This window comes from Nematolebias whitei, chromosome 11, assembly GCF_014905685.2.
Source record: "Nematolebias whitei isolate Nwh7 chromosome 11, NemWhi1, whole genome shotgun sequence".
Taxonomy (NCBI): Eukaryota; Metazoa; Chordata; class Actinopteri; order Cyprinodontiformes; family Rivulidae; genus Nematolebias; species Nematolebias whitei.
This window is the reverse complement of record NC_056508.1, coordinates 20,409,799-20,424,648: the sequence shown is the minus strand read 5'-3', so window position 1 is coordinate 20,424,648 and position 14,850 is coordinate 20,409,799. Positions and strand designations below refer to the sequence as shown.

General features: G+C 39.3%; 1 protein-coding gene across 1 annotated transcript in view; it reads left to right on the top strand.

Annotated features, from left to right (window-relative positions):
• si:ch73-181d5.4 (death-inducer obliterator 1) overlaps window positions 1-14,850 on the top strand; it is a 311,270-nt gene that overhangs the window by 26,074 nt on the left and 270,346 nt on the right. The window contains exon 8 of the mRNA XM_037683844.1: window positions 12,590-13,097. Coding sequence (XP_037539772.1) covers window positions 12,590-13,097 — 508 coding nt within the window. The remainder of the gene's footprint in view (window positions 1-12,589; window positions 13,098-14,850) is intronic.

Genomic DNA, 14,850 nt, shown 5'->3' with positions numbered 1-14,850 from the left:
ATATGTATATATGTATATATATGTATATATATATATGTATATATGTATATATATGTATATATATATATGTATATATATATATATGTATATATGTATATATATATGTATATATATATAAATCAGACACCGTTTATTTATTTTTTAAATCTTCACTGATAAAAATGAAAAAATACATAAAATGTCTTTAAAAATCGTTTCCACCTTCCGTGCTCCAGACCCGTCTGCCGGGATTGGGGTTCAGGCTTCATGAGCATGCAAGGCCGGGGTCTGGACAACGGCTGTCTGCGAGTCAGCAGCTCGTATGATCCTCCGCGGTGACCAGCGGAGCTTGGAGCCTGCAGAGCACGCAAGGCTGGGCTCCCAAGCCCTGACTGGGCATTAGACCACGGTGTTGTCATTATCGTTTTTAAATTCTTTAAAATAGATCCAGCCACTGCTTCGAGTTCCAAGAAATGGCGGATTGGTGTTTTGAAAAGTTTCTGAAAGATCCAGTGACTCCGCCCCCACCAATTAGTGACCGACAGTGTTCTGGTGTCACGTTTTGGTACCTGCTCAGCTCAGTTGGAACCACAGAGCCAAGGGTTCTGAAAAAAGGGACTGGTTCTACGTGCTGTTACTAATGGAAAAGTCTTGGAACCGTGCTGAGTCGAGTCGAGTCTTGCTACTAATGGAAAAGCGGCATTAGAAGCTTACATGCAAGAAACGCAGTAAGCTACACTCTAGACAGGTTACTGGTCCATACCTAACCATACATAACATGGTGATGAACATCCGTTCATGTCCATGAACCTCAGCTCAGTTAAGGGTCACTAGTTGTCTACATGGATGTTTTGGGCTTTGGGAGTAAACCCGAGCAGTACCCAGAGAAAATCCACAGAGGCTCAGGGACAGCAGGCAAACTCCACTTAGAAAGGCCTAAACAAACCAAGATTTGAACTAAAGACCTTGCTGTGTGTGAACACTTTTAGGGGCTTACATTAGAGTCTAGATTGCCATAATGTGCAGCCTAACTGGTGATGTCTTTTTTTTGTTTCTGTAAGACATACTGAACTTTTGCAATAGACCCATTTAAGTTAAACTGGAATGAAGCCAGGAAGAAACACAAGTATATGTGTCACTAGTTGTCTATAATTTCTTCAGTCTTCAAATGAAAATAAAATTCTTCGAACTAATTTACTATCTTGGTACTGTATACCAAATAATTTTTATTTTAGCATTTATTGAACCATTTTCTGAAATAACAATAGAAGTATGCATCCTCAAAAAAGAACATTATAAACTCTTCAGAAACTAAAATGAGCAAAAAGTTCAAGTATATGTGTGTGTGTTCAAGTAAAAAGTATGTGTATTGCTGTGTATTCAAGTTTTTCAGTTATTTATAGGGACACTTTATATTGGGTAGAATGATGACTGTACAGTAGTCAACACCATTACCTCACAGCAAAAAGCTTCTGGGTTTAATCCCTGCGCTGAGCCTGGACTTGTCCTGTATGGGGTTTTCATGATCTTCTTGTTGCGTGGGTTTTCTCCAGTTACTCCAGTTTCCTTCCACAGTCCAAAAACATGCATGTTTGAGCTGCCTTCAGGCCCAGGCCTGCCTTGAAAAAGATCTGTGATCTCAATGGCATTTTCCTGGTGAAATAAAGAGGCAGTGGGGGAAAATTAATTGTCTCACACCAGGGGACTCTTGTATGAACAAAATGCAAACAAACATATGCACAAAAGATGACATGCGTCAGGTTTCATGCACACATCAGGATGTATCTAAATGAACAATGCTTTTGACCTGCCATGAGAATGTGCTTACTGCCACACAAACTTTTTCAGTTGACAGTATCAAGCTACCAAGTACATAAACTCACCTAGGACGGTTGTAGTTTTCTGAACCTAGGGGATATTTACACGTTTGTGAATGACAAAACAACCACATTGAACCTCATACAATATAACACCTCAAAAAGTTTCAAAAGAACTTCACTACAATTATATTTCTGTCACATGTAGATGTAAACACGTGTCAGTGACCACACACCTGCAAGGCACAGACCACTGAGGTACATAAAATGTATGTGGATTGTCAAAGGAGCACTTCAATTATCACAGAGAAGAAAATGACATCTGATCAACATATTGATTCAGGACAACTCAACTGTGATTATTCCTCAGGTTGACAAGGTGTAGACCATTACATGCCCTTAAATAGCTGTGTAATGTTTCTTCAGTGTGGAACAATGACAGCTTTGGCACTGCTGAAGGACCAATAGAAGAATTGGGAAGCAGTGGGTTTTGGGGGATCACACAGACCAAATAGCAAAAGGGTATTTCACAGTTGTCACTGAGTCGTGCCATGCCAGCTGTATGGGATGCCACATCCATATGACGCCCAGTTATACCACAGCTACTCATTTCTTGACATCAATTAAAAACAGGTCTCTGAAGTTCCACCAAGTCCCTGAGTTCCTCTGTGTGTATGGTAATCACAGTATAAAAACGTAAAGCTGAAAATGCCTCAATCAGAAGCTCGCTGCTGGCAGATCAGTGGCTCCCATTCAGTTAATTCAACGACAATCGCAGCTTCATACACTATCTGTTCCCTGCGCATGTGCGGCAAACATGTTTTTACCCCAGACCATCTTTCTGCATCTATACATAAGTTTTGATTACACACAGTGTTACACACTGGATTTGTGTCAGCTATGTGTAAGCATACATAATCATGAACCTGGCTGCATCAGTTGGTTTATGTGCATAAGACTAAATGCAGCTCAAAGAGGGCAAGGTTTTTGGAGCCATGTTGCAGAACCATAGAGTTAAAGGAGCTGCTACTATTGTTAATACTACTCTTTGCAGTCTGATATTCTTTGTCCTTAATTTGAGGAAGAGACTTATCTTTTGTGCACACAGTCTGACCTGAACTTTTACATCGTTTTTTTTTTTTTATAGCCAACCATTTCATTTGTAACAAAATTTATAGTCAAAGATTGTTAATCATCGGTGACAGAAAACAACAGAATAAATAAACTGTTCTATGTTTGTAGTAGGCAGTATTGACTTGGGAAAGTTGGAAAACAAAGTTATTTTTGAATGATAGATGTTTGCAGTGTTATTTTTTCTGTATCTCCAATCCAACACTTTTTTCATCTTAAACGTTAACTTTCTTTCATTACATGCTATTGAGTCTTGTACACTTTTTCAAGGGTGTCCAATCCTAATCTTCAAGGTCCATTATCATGTATGTTTTAGAGGTTTCTCTGCTCTAACACACCTGATTTGAATTAATGGGGGATTGCTGACTTCTGTGGAATAAGAAGAAGTAATTCAACCATGGAATCTGTTGCATTATAGGAGAGAAATGAGTAAAACATGCAGGATAGTGGCCCTCCACGACCAGAATTGAACAATAGGTTTTCAATTATTTCACTGCCTGAATTTATCAGTTCATTGTGAAACACAAGCACCCTCTACTGGCCATAAAGTATAGCATTCTGAAATAAACCAACATTGCTAGTATTGTCTACATTTTGTCATTTTTGTTCATTTTTTTGTGGAAAATGAAGAAACTGGAAAGCCTAGTTCATGTGTTATTAAATAGTGCGCAAAAATGATCTTTGTATCTCAAAATGTCAAAACCTTTTTGTTTGATGTGTTTGTGTGTGGACTACAAACTGTCCACACAGCAATGATTTAGGGATGCAATCACATGCATTGCTTGTTCCCCCTCAGAGACTCATGGGATTAATTATTTTAAAATATATTTTGTGGACAATGATGCACTTTACACACACAAGCTGTGAAACTTGGACCTCACCGTTGCCCATGAAGAAACCGAGAGATATTTTTATTATTTCATTTAACATTTATACAGGTAGTCTCATTGAGTCAGAAGGACTCATTTTCAAGAGAGACCTGTTTAGGAGCAGATGGTGAGGGTTAAGGGCCTTGCTCAAGGGCCCAGAGTTGGGCAAATGAGTATAGAGGCAGGTGTGGGTGTTTTAACTTTCCCACCCACATTTTGTTGTTGGTCTGGGGAGTCGAACCGGTGATCTTCTGATCACAGGCCCACCTTCTTTAACTCTGCGCCACCACTCCCACATATGTTTAAGCTTTTAAAGACAATATATTTTTCAGTTTGTGAAAGCCTTTAACCAAAATGTCTTCTTAAAGAACTCCGGGAGCAAGTGAAGAAAAGTGAATCAGTACAAGAAAACACTCAAAACCCATCCAGTAACTTACATAATATTTACAATCTGACTAAAAGTTGTTGAACTGGCAGCAAATGACTTGGGAGGGGAGAATGCAAACAGTTATTTGAATGATGGCATGGAAGTGTTTTTATTTCCAAAGAAAATCTCAGCTTCACTAGAATTTCATTTGAACATGCAAACTATTCAATATATCTGAGACTTTTTTTTTTTACTATACAATAATACAATACAACTTTAATTATAAAGCACTTTAAAAACACCACCATTGGCCAAAGTGCTGTACACTAACAAACAAGCAAGCATACAAACTATGAATATGTTAATTATTGTTTTAAATTAAACCTTTGCTCAAGTAAGTCGGTACACCTTTACGTTTTAGTGCATTCAAGGTAGCCACATTAGATCAATGCAATCTTGTTTCTAAGGTGCAAGTCAGGGGATGGATAAGAAAAAAATGGACTTCTAAGGCCCTAAATATCTATAGGAACTGTTATTTCCACCATTTTTAAGAAATAGAATGAATTTGGGACGTGTAGATTTAGACTCAAATCTCAACTATTTGCCAAACTGAGATTTGACCTTCTCAATCCCACTGGCACGTCTTCCATGGAGGAAGCGGAGTCGGAGGACTTTGGGGTTGGTCCGTCCATAACCATGGCTGAGGTCGCTGAGGTAGTTAAAAAGCTCCATGGCGGCAGGGCTCCGGGGGTGGATGAAATTCGCCTTGATTTCCTAAAGGCTCTGGATGTTGTGGGGCTGGCTTGGTTGACACGCCTTTGCAACATCGTGTGAACATCTGGGGCAGTGCCACTGGATTTGCAGACTGGGGTGGTGGTTCCCCTCTTCACAAAGGGGGACCAGAGGGTTTGCTCCAATTACAGGGGCATTACTCTTCTTAGCCTCCCTGGTAAGGTCTATTCAGAGGTACTAGAGAAGCGAGTCAGATCGTTGGTCGAACCTCAGATCCAGGAGGAACAATGCAGGTTCCGTCCTGGCCATGGAAAACTGGACTAGTTCTTTACCCTCACTAGGGTCCTCGAGGGGTCATGGGAGTTTGCCCATCCAGTCTACATGTGTTTTGTGGACTTGGAGGAGGCATTCGACCATGTTCCTCAGGTTACACTGTGGGGGGTTGCTCCGTGAGTATGGGGTCGCGGGCCCATTGTTATGGGTTGTTCGGTCCCTATACAAGCAGTGTTTGGATCGCATTGCCGGCAGTAAGTCAGACATAACTTTTATAGACAGAATTTTTTTGGTGCAGCCTGGGGGCGGAGGGATTCCAGTTCGGTGGCCTCAGGATTCCATCTCTACACTTTGAAGATGATGTGGTCCTACTGGCGTCATCATATCATGATCTTCAATTCTCATTGGAGCGGTTCGCAGCAGAGTGTGAAGCAGCTGGAAAGAGAATCAGCACCTCCAAATCTGAGGCCATGGTCCTCAACTGGAAAAGGGTAGATTGCTCTCTTCAGGTCGAGGATGATGTTCTGCCTCAAGTGGAGGAGTTCAAGTATCTTGGGGTTTTGTTCACAAGTGAGGGAAGAATGGAGCATGAGATTGGCAGACGGACTGGTGCAGCGTCTGCAGTATTGCGGACTCTGTACCGGTCCGTTGTGGTGGACAGGGAACTGAGGTGTAAGGCAAAGCTCTCCGTTTACCGATCAGTCTACATTCCTACCCGTGCCTTTGGACACGAGCTCTGGGTAGTGACTGAAAGAATGAGATCACAGATACAGGCAGTTGAAATGAGTTTGCAGGGTAGCTGGACTCTCCCTTAGAGATAGGGTGAGAAGTTCAGTTATCTGGGAGAGACTCGGAGTAGAACCGCTGCTCCTTCACATCGAGAGGAACCAGTTGAGGTGGTTTGGGCATCTGGTAAGGATGCCCCCTAGGTGCCTCCCTAGGGAGGTGCTTCGGACATGTATGACTGGGAAGAGACCACAGGAAAGACCCAGGACACACAGGAGAGACTGTGTCTCGGTTGGCCTGGGAAAGCCTTGGGGTCCCCCCAGAAGAGCTGAAAGAGGTGGCTGTGGAAAGAGATGTCTGGGCCTCCCTGCTCAAGCCGCTGCCCCCGTGACCCGACTTCAGAACAAGCAGAAGATGATGGATGGATGGATAGTTGAGATTTGTTGTTTTCTTCTTTATTTAACGTTTTCCACAAGTGTTTTTCTGTTTGCCACTCTCCCATAAAGCTTACACTGTTGAAGAACCCGGGCAACAGTTGTTGTATGCGCAGTCTACATCTCACCTGCTGAAGCTTGTAAATGTCAGGTTATAGTTCACAAGACATCAAAACTAGCTGACATGATTGTCTTTTTTGCATTGACATTTTTTACTCAAAATGAAACGGGCATGGGAGAAGACTACCTCACATCACGTACAAACAGAAACGGCACAGACAGCTCAGTTGGCAAAGTGGCACGTGATTATTTTCCGTTCCTAAGCTTCCCAGCTGAGGCACACTCCCTCCAGGTCATCCCAGCCATTGCTGTTCGGGGGAGGCGCACTCTTTTCATTCAGTGCATCCACGGAGAGCTGCCTGTTTTTTTCATGCTGTCTCTTCCATGCACAAAATTGGTCCAATTTCCTTTCACAAGATTTCTGACTTTTTAAGTTTTATTTGACTGTAATAAGTTTTGCTGGAAAATTTGTAAAGATGGCTGTATTTAAAAACGACCTCAGCCAGAAATGAAATCCGTGTACTGCAACCACTTTTTATTAACAAACACACCTACGAAGTCACACAGAACCTGGTGTATAACCTGCAAGTAACTGATTGTTTTAAGACAGGGTCTTGGTGGGGGATGCAAGAAGAAAAATGGGCAATTTTTGTCATGCAACCATGTCAGCAAGACACAGCTTCTCAAAAACTTTGGTTAAAACTAGTTCTGGAACTACTTTAGTGAAAATGGTTCCTCTTTGAACCCTCTGAAGAGATGAGACAGATTATCTTCTCGTCTCTTGAGACTGATGTAGTGCAGCTCAACTATGGTGAAATAGTGACTTTCAGATAGAAATGAAATAGTCACTAGATAGATAGAAATCCTGCTTACCTTTATAAGCAGAAGGTTGCAGATCATGTTTTAAATAGCCATAGATGAGCTTCTGCATCAGTAAATCAGCATTACGGCACCAAAACGTTTGCTTTCATATTCATACAATAAAAGTGAAGAAGGACAAAAAAGAGTTATTAACATATTAAAACTTAAACAATATAATTGTTGGTCTGGAGTTGATGAGTTTTAGTGAGATGATGAAGAAAGTTAGTTTTGTCACTGATCATCATTTGAGCTGATTTATCATCTGTTGTCCATCATTTGGAATAATGTAGGTTGTGAAATGTGTCTCTGAGGATGCAGATCTTGTCCACTGGGACACTTGAAGTCCACTTGTAGAGAATCAGTAACTTATCTGAAGCACTATGATGGTGTAACTGAGTGCTAATTGAAGCAAAAGTTTAATCTATTTTGTGATTTCTCAAACAAATTCTCATCTTCATGTCTTGTGAACCAAAAATAGACAGCGAGTTTTGAATTTGAAACTATTAGCTGGAATAATTTAATGAAATCAGCAAAAAAGACATTTAGACCTGCTGTTGTGAAGCTTCCACCCTGACATTTTGAAAAACATATTAGTATTTAAAGAATAACTTCTTTGGACTTGTTAGCTTTATTAAATGTCACAGTGAACAGTAAAGTTGGCTGTCGTTAAAACTGAAATAGATCTGTAGAACCTTTGAGAAAGTGTGAGATTTCAGCACATGAACTTTAAGGTATTTGCAGAAATACCTTAAATTAGCAGGCTAGCTTGTGGTATTTTAGCATTTAATATTTTGTTGGACTTGTTGAGTTGCTTTCTTCATATGTATATTTCATATATTCATATATATAAAGACAAATAGTCTTCTCCTCGCATCCACTCATGCATAATTTGATGTGTACAAAAGATTTAGGTGGTATGGAAAAATGCAGTCAAATATGTTTTCGAAAATATTAATTTTAATAATTCTTTTTACGAGTTTACAAAATGTGATTTTAGCTAGCAAAAGAAAAATCTAAATAAAATCAATGTTTTGTATGTCCACTTTTTGCCTTCAAAACTACATTGTTCCTATAGTTATACTAGCACTAAGTCTTGGATTTTGTAGGATTTTACTCAGGTGCAGAATTAATCCATTCAGCCAAACCGCTCAGCCAACGACACCTAGTGAGGCAGATGAAAAACACTTTATTTCCTTTTGGAATCAAGTTGTTTAGTAGCGTCATCGGCCCAGAACTGGCAGAAACCCCAGACCCAGGGACACACATGTACTGTGTGGAAAAATTTGATTTATGTGGTCTTTATAGAAGACTTTCAGAAAACTGAACGCCCAATGAGGAAACAATGCAACAAACTACAGAAACATGGTTTACAGCAAAACTGGTGCAGGTACTCTGGACTGTAGCAGAAAGTGGTTTGTTTCTTAATTCACTGGGGAGCAATGCAATAATAAGTTTCAACAGTGAAGATTAGTGCCCTTTTGCAAAAGGGTTTGCTGACAGTCCTTATTGCTGAAAAATACAAGCAAATACTGCCTTACTATCAGAGAACCCTCCAACTGGTCCTTAATTTATACTGCAGCAGGACAACGACCCCAAATGTATAACTGCTGTGAATAAGAAGCATCTTCATCTTAAAGAACAACGAGTCCTGGGAGAGATTTTTGGTCCTCACAGAGTCCAAATCCAACATCATCCTGTGTGTCTGAGATTATAGAAGCAGAAGGATTTGAGCCAAATACATTCACAGCCCTGTTGTTATTTTATTTTCATTTCGGCTGCTCCCTTCTTCAGGGGTCACCACAGCAAACTAAGTCGCACAAAGACATGGCAATTATTTTTACGCTGGATGTCCTTCCTGACACAACCATGACCACAAAGCTACCACAGCCCTCTGTGTGGAGCAGAGAGCTGCTGTCCAGGGCGCCCGGGGGAGCAGATGGGGTTAAGGGCATTGCTCAAGGGCCCAGAGTGGATGGGACAGGACCTAAAACTTGTCCTGGAACCAGCCGACAAGAAAGGTTGGTCCTGTTCCAGCTTCAACTTCTGGTTTCACTTCAGAGGTCTAACAATAGAAACAGTTTTTGAGTGTACCTTGTCTCTCACCCAATGATTGTGAGAGACTGGGACCGTGTACAGAATCAGGCATGTTCAGAACATTGATATGTGAATGTTCTTCCTGTGCTTGGATGGGTTTTCTATACGAGGTCCAGCTTTTTGCCACACTTAAACCAATACACAGTCAAATCAAATAAACTATGCATTTATTTTATTTTTATTACTACTGGTAAATAAATACAGAATATATATAATGTTCATTTTGCATTGCCAGTTGAATGTAATTTTCTAATGGTTGGAGACATGCAAGCGTTGTTTTCCTTTATAGGTTTTACATAAGTACAGGTGAACACCTCATTATTGTGCATACATTTAGGCCATTAGCTCACTGGACAATTCTGAGACACGCCTGATCTAATTTCATTACTTAAATATGTCGTTATCAGTAGCATCTTTACAACAGACTACATTTTTATGTGTCAATCATTGCTGCAATGACATCATTATTAAAGGAAAAGTTCACCCCAAACATTCAACCTTTTATTTATACAGGTTAGTTTCACTGAGTCATGAGGACTCATTTACAAGAGACCTGTTTCAAATCAAATATACACATTCTTCTTCGAGCCTGTCATGCTACATTGATAATCTATGTAGTGTGCATTACTATGTTTTTGAGTTATCACCCATAGAGATGTGTGCCATCACTGGGGTTTATTTGATCTAGATTACACTTGGCTCGTCACCAACGTGAGCCCTATTACAGTTTTATCTTCACAGCTGGCTGATGGTTGTAGGTCAAAATAAGACGGTTAACATCTATAAGTGGTCACAGCAGATATTATGAACGTTCCTGAGCTGCTGGGTATTGATGTCAGGTCAGGGATACAGCTGTTTATACTTGTTACGAAAGGTTTTATTAGTATTAATACTTGTATTTACATTCAGATTATTTTTATTATTTTTTTCCAAAACCAGATTACCTTTGCAGACGTGTTTAAAACTGGAGTTTTAGAAAGCTGGAAATAATTTATATACTTTAACACAAATACAGTATAAAGTAATTCTGTTCTCGTAACTTGATCAACTGTTGAAACTTTATTTGACAAATAGGAGCAATAAATGTTTTACACTTTGGCGCGGACGTTGGAGAAGGTGGGCCTGTGATTGGAAGGTTGCTGGTTCAACTCTCCTTACCAACAACATCAAAATGTGAGTGGGAATGGTGAAACACCCACCCCTGTCTCCACCTTCATTTGCCCCGCTCTGGATCCTTGAGCAAGGCCCTTGACCCCCACCATCTGCTCCCCCGGGCCCCCTGGACAGCAGCTCCGCTCCACACAGAGGCTGTGGTAGCTCGGTGGTCTGTGGTTGTGTCAGGAGGAGCATCCGGCATAAAAAGAATTGCCGTGTTTCTGTGCGAGTTAGTTTGCTGTGGTGACTCCTGAAGAAGGGAGCAGCCGAAAGAAGAAGGAAAAAAAAGTTTTACACTTACGGTACACAAAGTGTCTCAGTCTGACAGTAGTTTATCACTCAACAGCTGATACTGAAGAAATTAAAAGCACCACTAGGTTAGTGTATAACTGGAATGCACAAAGCATCTAAGGTTTTGAAAATGTTAGTCACAGAGTTGTGTTGGTTTTACAAGAAGCTAAAACAGTGGACAGAAAATATTTCACTTTTTTTTTCCCAAGAGCTGCACCCAAAATATCTAATTAATATCAGCTAATCTCAGTTTAGTAGCAATTATCAGGAGAAATTATCAATCTGTGAACGTGCGGTATTTAACGGCACACAAAAGATCATGTGTGATTTTATTTTGATCAAAAAGAAGGTAATATGTTGAGTTTAGGTGAGCGCCTCAGAGAAGCACTTGTCCTCTGTCTGTCTGTGCTACTTGTACAAATGACAGATTACTTCTCCCAAGATTTTTGTAAGTACACAAACTTCAAGTACTGTAATTAAATGAATAAATATTGTTCAGAATATTACATGATTAAAACTGACCACATTGACCATGTATCAATCACACATGCACAGCATGAATTTAAAAAAAAAGTTTGGAGAAGAAAACTCAAATTCTGGGATTTTTGTGTCATCTAAGATGTAATTTATTAATCTAAATAGTGTATTTTGTTCACCAGTTTACAGTAAAAAGGTTCCCAGTTATATAAACAGAAAAAGTTGGATACATTCCCCTTGAACTGTTCTTAAAATATTCACTTCTAACAATACAAATGTCAGTTTTTAGCATTATTCAACATTGGCACCATACTTGGACTACAGTGAAACTCAAGAGACTCTAAGATGACCGAACTTTATTAGTAGTTTTGAAGTAATCGTCTTTCAACTATGAGGTAATATTAAGTTATGAAGTCAATCTAGAACGTTTCTCAATTTTAATTAGTTCTTTGGAGATGTTATACTGTAGGTTCAAGTTATTTATTAAAATTTATATTTAAAATTTCATACATAAAAGATAAATTCTTAAGAAAATTAAATAGAAAAGGTTAATTTATGAAATTAAACATTGCTTTATAAAAATAAATTGTATTTTTAAAGCAATTTGTTTGTTTATTCATGTAAAATACACAACTTGTTATAAAAATCTTGCTGATTTTTAACTCCAAAATGTAACATAAACTTATTTAGTTTATAACTGGGCATTGGAGGGTACCTGATATAATATTTAATCTATTTTATAGACCAAGTGCCCCTACCTTTTCTCATTGGATATTAAAATCAGCTGGACCAGGTTTACACAAGATGCCATGTTTTTGGAACCACAGTTGGAACTGCAGTTTCATGATCTTTTAAGCATGACACGACCAACTACAGCTAAATAAATTAGAAAAAATATTTAAACATACAGCAGCTAAGTTGGAACTACAAAATTTAACACTACTATGCAAAAAGAAAAAAAAAAGCAATTAAATCCAAAAGTATCACTGCTTTTTTGTGGCTTATTTCGTTTGTTTTTGGAGCATTTATGTGTTCCATGTTGGATTTAAAGAGAAACTAAAGATTTATCGTGAATGATATTAAATGCACTTTTCATAAAAATGTGTTTACACGACTTCCTGTTGAAACGTGCTTTACCCAAAGTTCTGAATTTAAACACCATAATTCAGATTTCACTCGTAACCATTTAGATGAAAAACATTGTTGATTTTGAGACAGTAGCGTTACGTTTAAACGCAAAACATCTTGCGCTCTGTGTTATGGCTCAAATAACAGAAACACTTTTTAAAACGCCTTGATTTTTCTTTTTCTTTGTCTTAACAGCCACTGAAGTCCATGAAAAAACAGAGGCAGACTGTGAGGCCTCAGCTTCTTCTAAACAAAGTCCAGAGGACGCCCCAACAGACGGTTCTCTCTTTTCCCAGCCTAAAACTGAGGAGGCTCCTTTACAGAGCGTCTCTGAAGATAAGGAACCTGAAAGCAGCGTTGGGCCGAAGCCAGACTTAAATACTGCAACACCGTCTACATCTAAACAATCCAATCAGCCTCCAGCTTCCAAATCTCCAATCACCTCAGCTTCCAGACTTCACGAGACTGGTGCCCTGATAGTCACAAAGACCACATACGTTATCCCAAAGAAACCATCTGTATCTCAGCCTCCATCCAACTCAGCGTCGGGCCAGAAGCTCTCTTCAGTCCCATCCCTGCTGAACGAAACCCGTAATCTGCTCGTGCCACCGGCACCCAGTGCCCCCTCCTCCAGACCCTCTCAGCCCAACAACCAGATCAGACAGAGCATCCAGCGCTCCCTCACCAGCATCCTGGTCAAGAGGTGAGAACCACTAAATATGCATGACGGCCCTTATTTAAAACAAAGTTCATACTATATCTCACAATGAGGTAAATAGAATTTGAGTGACTACACACATGTTACACTGTCAACAAAGAAACCAAAATGTAAAAGCTGTGTAAAATATGAAACTTATCTTTCATCTTAGCACTTTCATAAAATTGAACAGAAAAAGGTGGGGGAGTGGGTGGGTGATGTGAGTTGATGGTTTAGCAGCCTCAAGACCTGGAGCTTAAACATTCAGGGTTAGTGTTTAACGCAAAGTAACATCAGCTTGTCCTGATGACGCTCAGTAATCCAGGTAGACAAATCTAACAAAGTAAAGTCAGGTCCTGTGGACTGGTTTGTTGGAACATTTAGTCTCACATGTAAAAAAGACAAAACGTTTCAACAAAGAAGAATCCGTCCAGAGGACCTGACGTTGTTAGATAACATCAGCTGGGTTTCACCATCGTGAAGTTGGTTTACTTCTTACCTGAGCATCAATTACTTTGGTAACAGTGATGGTTACTCACCTGGTTCTGAGCTGACTTTGAGGTGAGACGACAGTGACGTGAAAGCAACACCTCCTGCTCACTCAGTTCAAGTAGATAATGAAACATCTGTAAGACGTTGCATCATGGATGATGGAGGAGTCTTAACTCCATCTCTGAGTTGCACATTCTGCTGGACTATTAAGAAGCATCTTCATGAGATTTCTCAGCAAATTTGATGACTACCCATTTATTTTTTTGTTTTTTAAGATTTGTACGGGTGAGGTGAAGGGATTAACATCAATCCTTTTTTTCATGCAAATTATTATTAAATTATAAAATATTACCCTGACAGTTACTCTTAGCAGATGAGAGGAAGTAAGCACAAAACAAGTACAGTAGTCCCTCGTTTATCACAGGAGATCCGTACCCTGAAGCCCCGCGATAAGTGAAAAACTGCGAAGTAGGAATAGTAGTACAAGTAAGTATTTATATATACACATGTATGTATATGTATATATATATTTATATATGTATATATGTATATATATGTATATATGTATATATATGTATATATATATATATATATATATATATATATGTGTGTGTTAAGGCATTTTAACCCTTCCCACGCTCTTGCAATATTCTAAACAACGTTTCTAAACTCTAAACGATCTAAAAAAGTACAGAATGCCACGATTTCAGCTCCCTGCCTCCGGCTGCACTCTGGGCCACGCCCACTTCTCCGCTCTTCACGGAGATCAGCTGATCAGCTGCAGGAGGAAGCTTCTCCCACATCTATGGGCTGCACACAGGTGCTAAATAATTTAAAATAATTTACTTTAAATAAAAATTCCATGCCGATTGTACAGCTCATCCATCAATCAGCCATTGTTTGTCATATCCAGTCTTATTTTGAAAAACTGCGATAGAGCAAGTCAGCGAAAAAAGAACCGCAAAGTAGCGAGGGACTATTGTATTCTCTCCAAATCATATACTGTACCAGTATATTTTTAATCAAAACTACATTTTTCTTATAAAATATTTTAAAGACTAATTAAAATCTCTGGACAACCAAAAACACTTTTTTAGAACCGATAAGCCAGGACTTTTATTTACAATATTTATCTTTGTTTTTCATTCTCATTCTCTTTTTTTTTTTTTTTACTGTAGCAATCGAATCAGAAAAAAAACAAGATTCAAATTTTTCTTATGACTCACTCACTCACTCACTCACTCACTCACTCACTCACTCACTCACT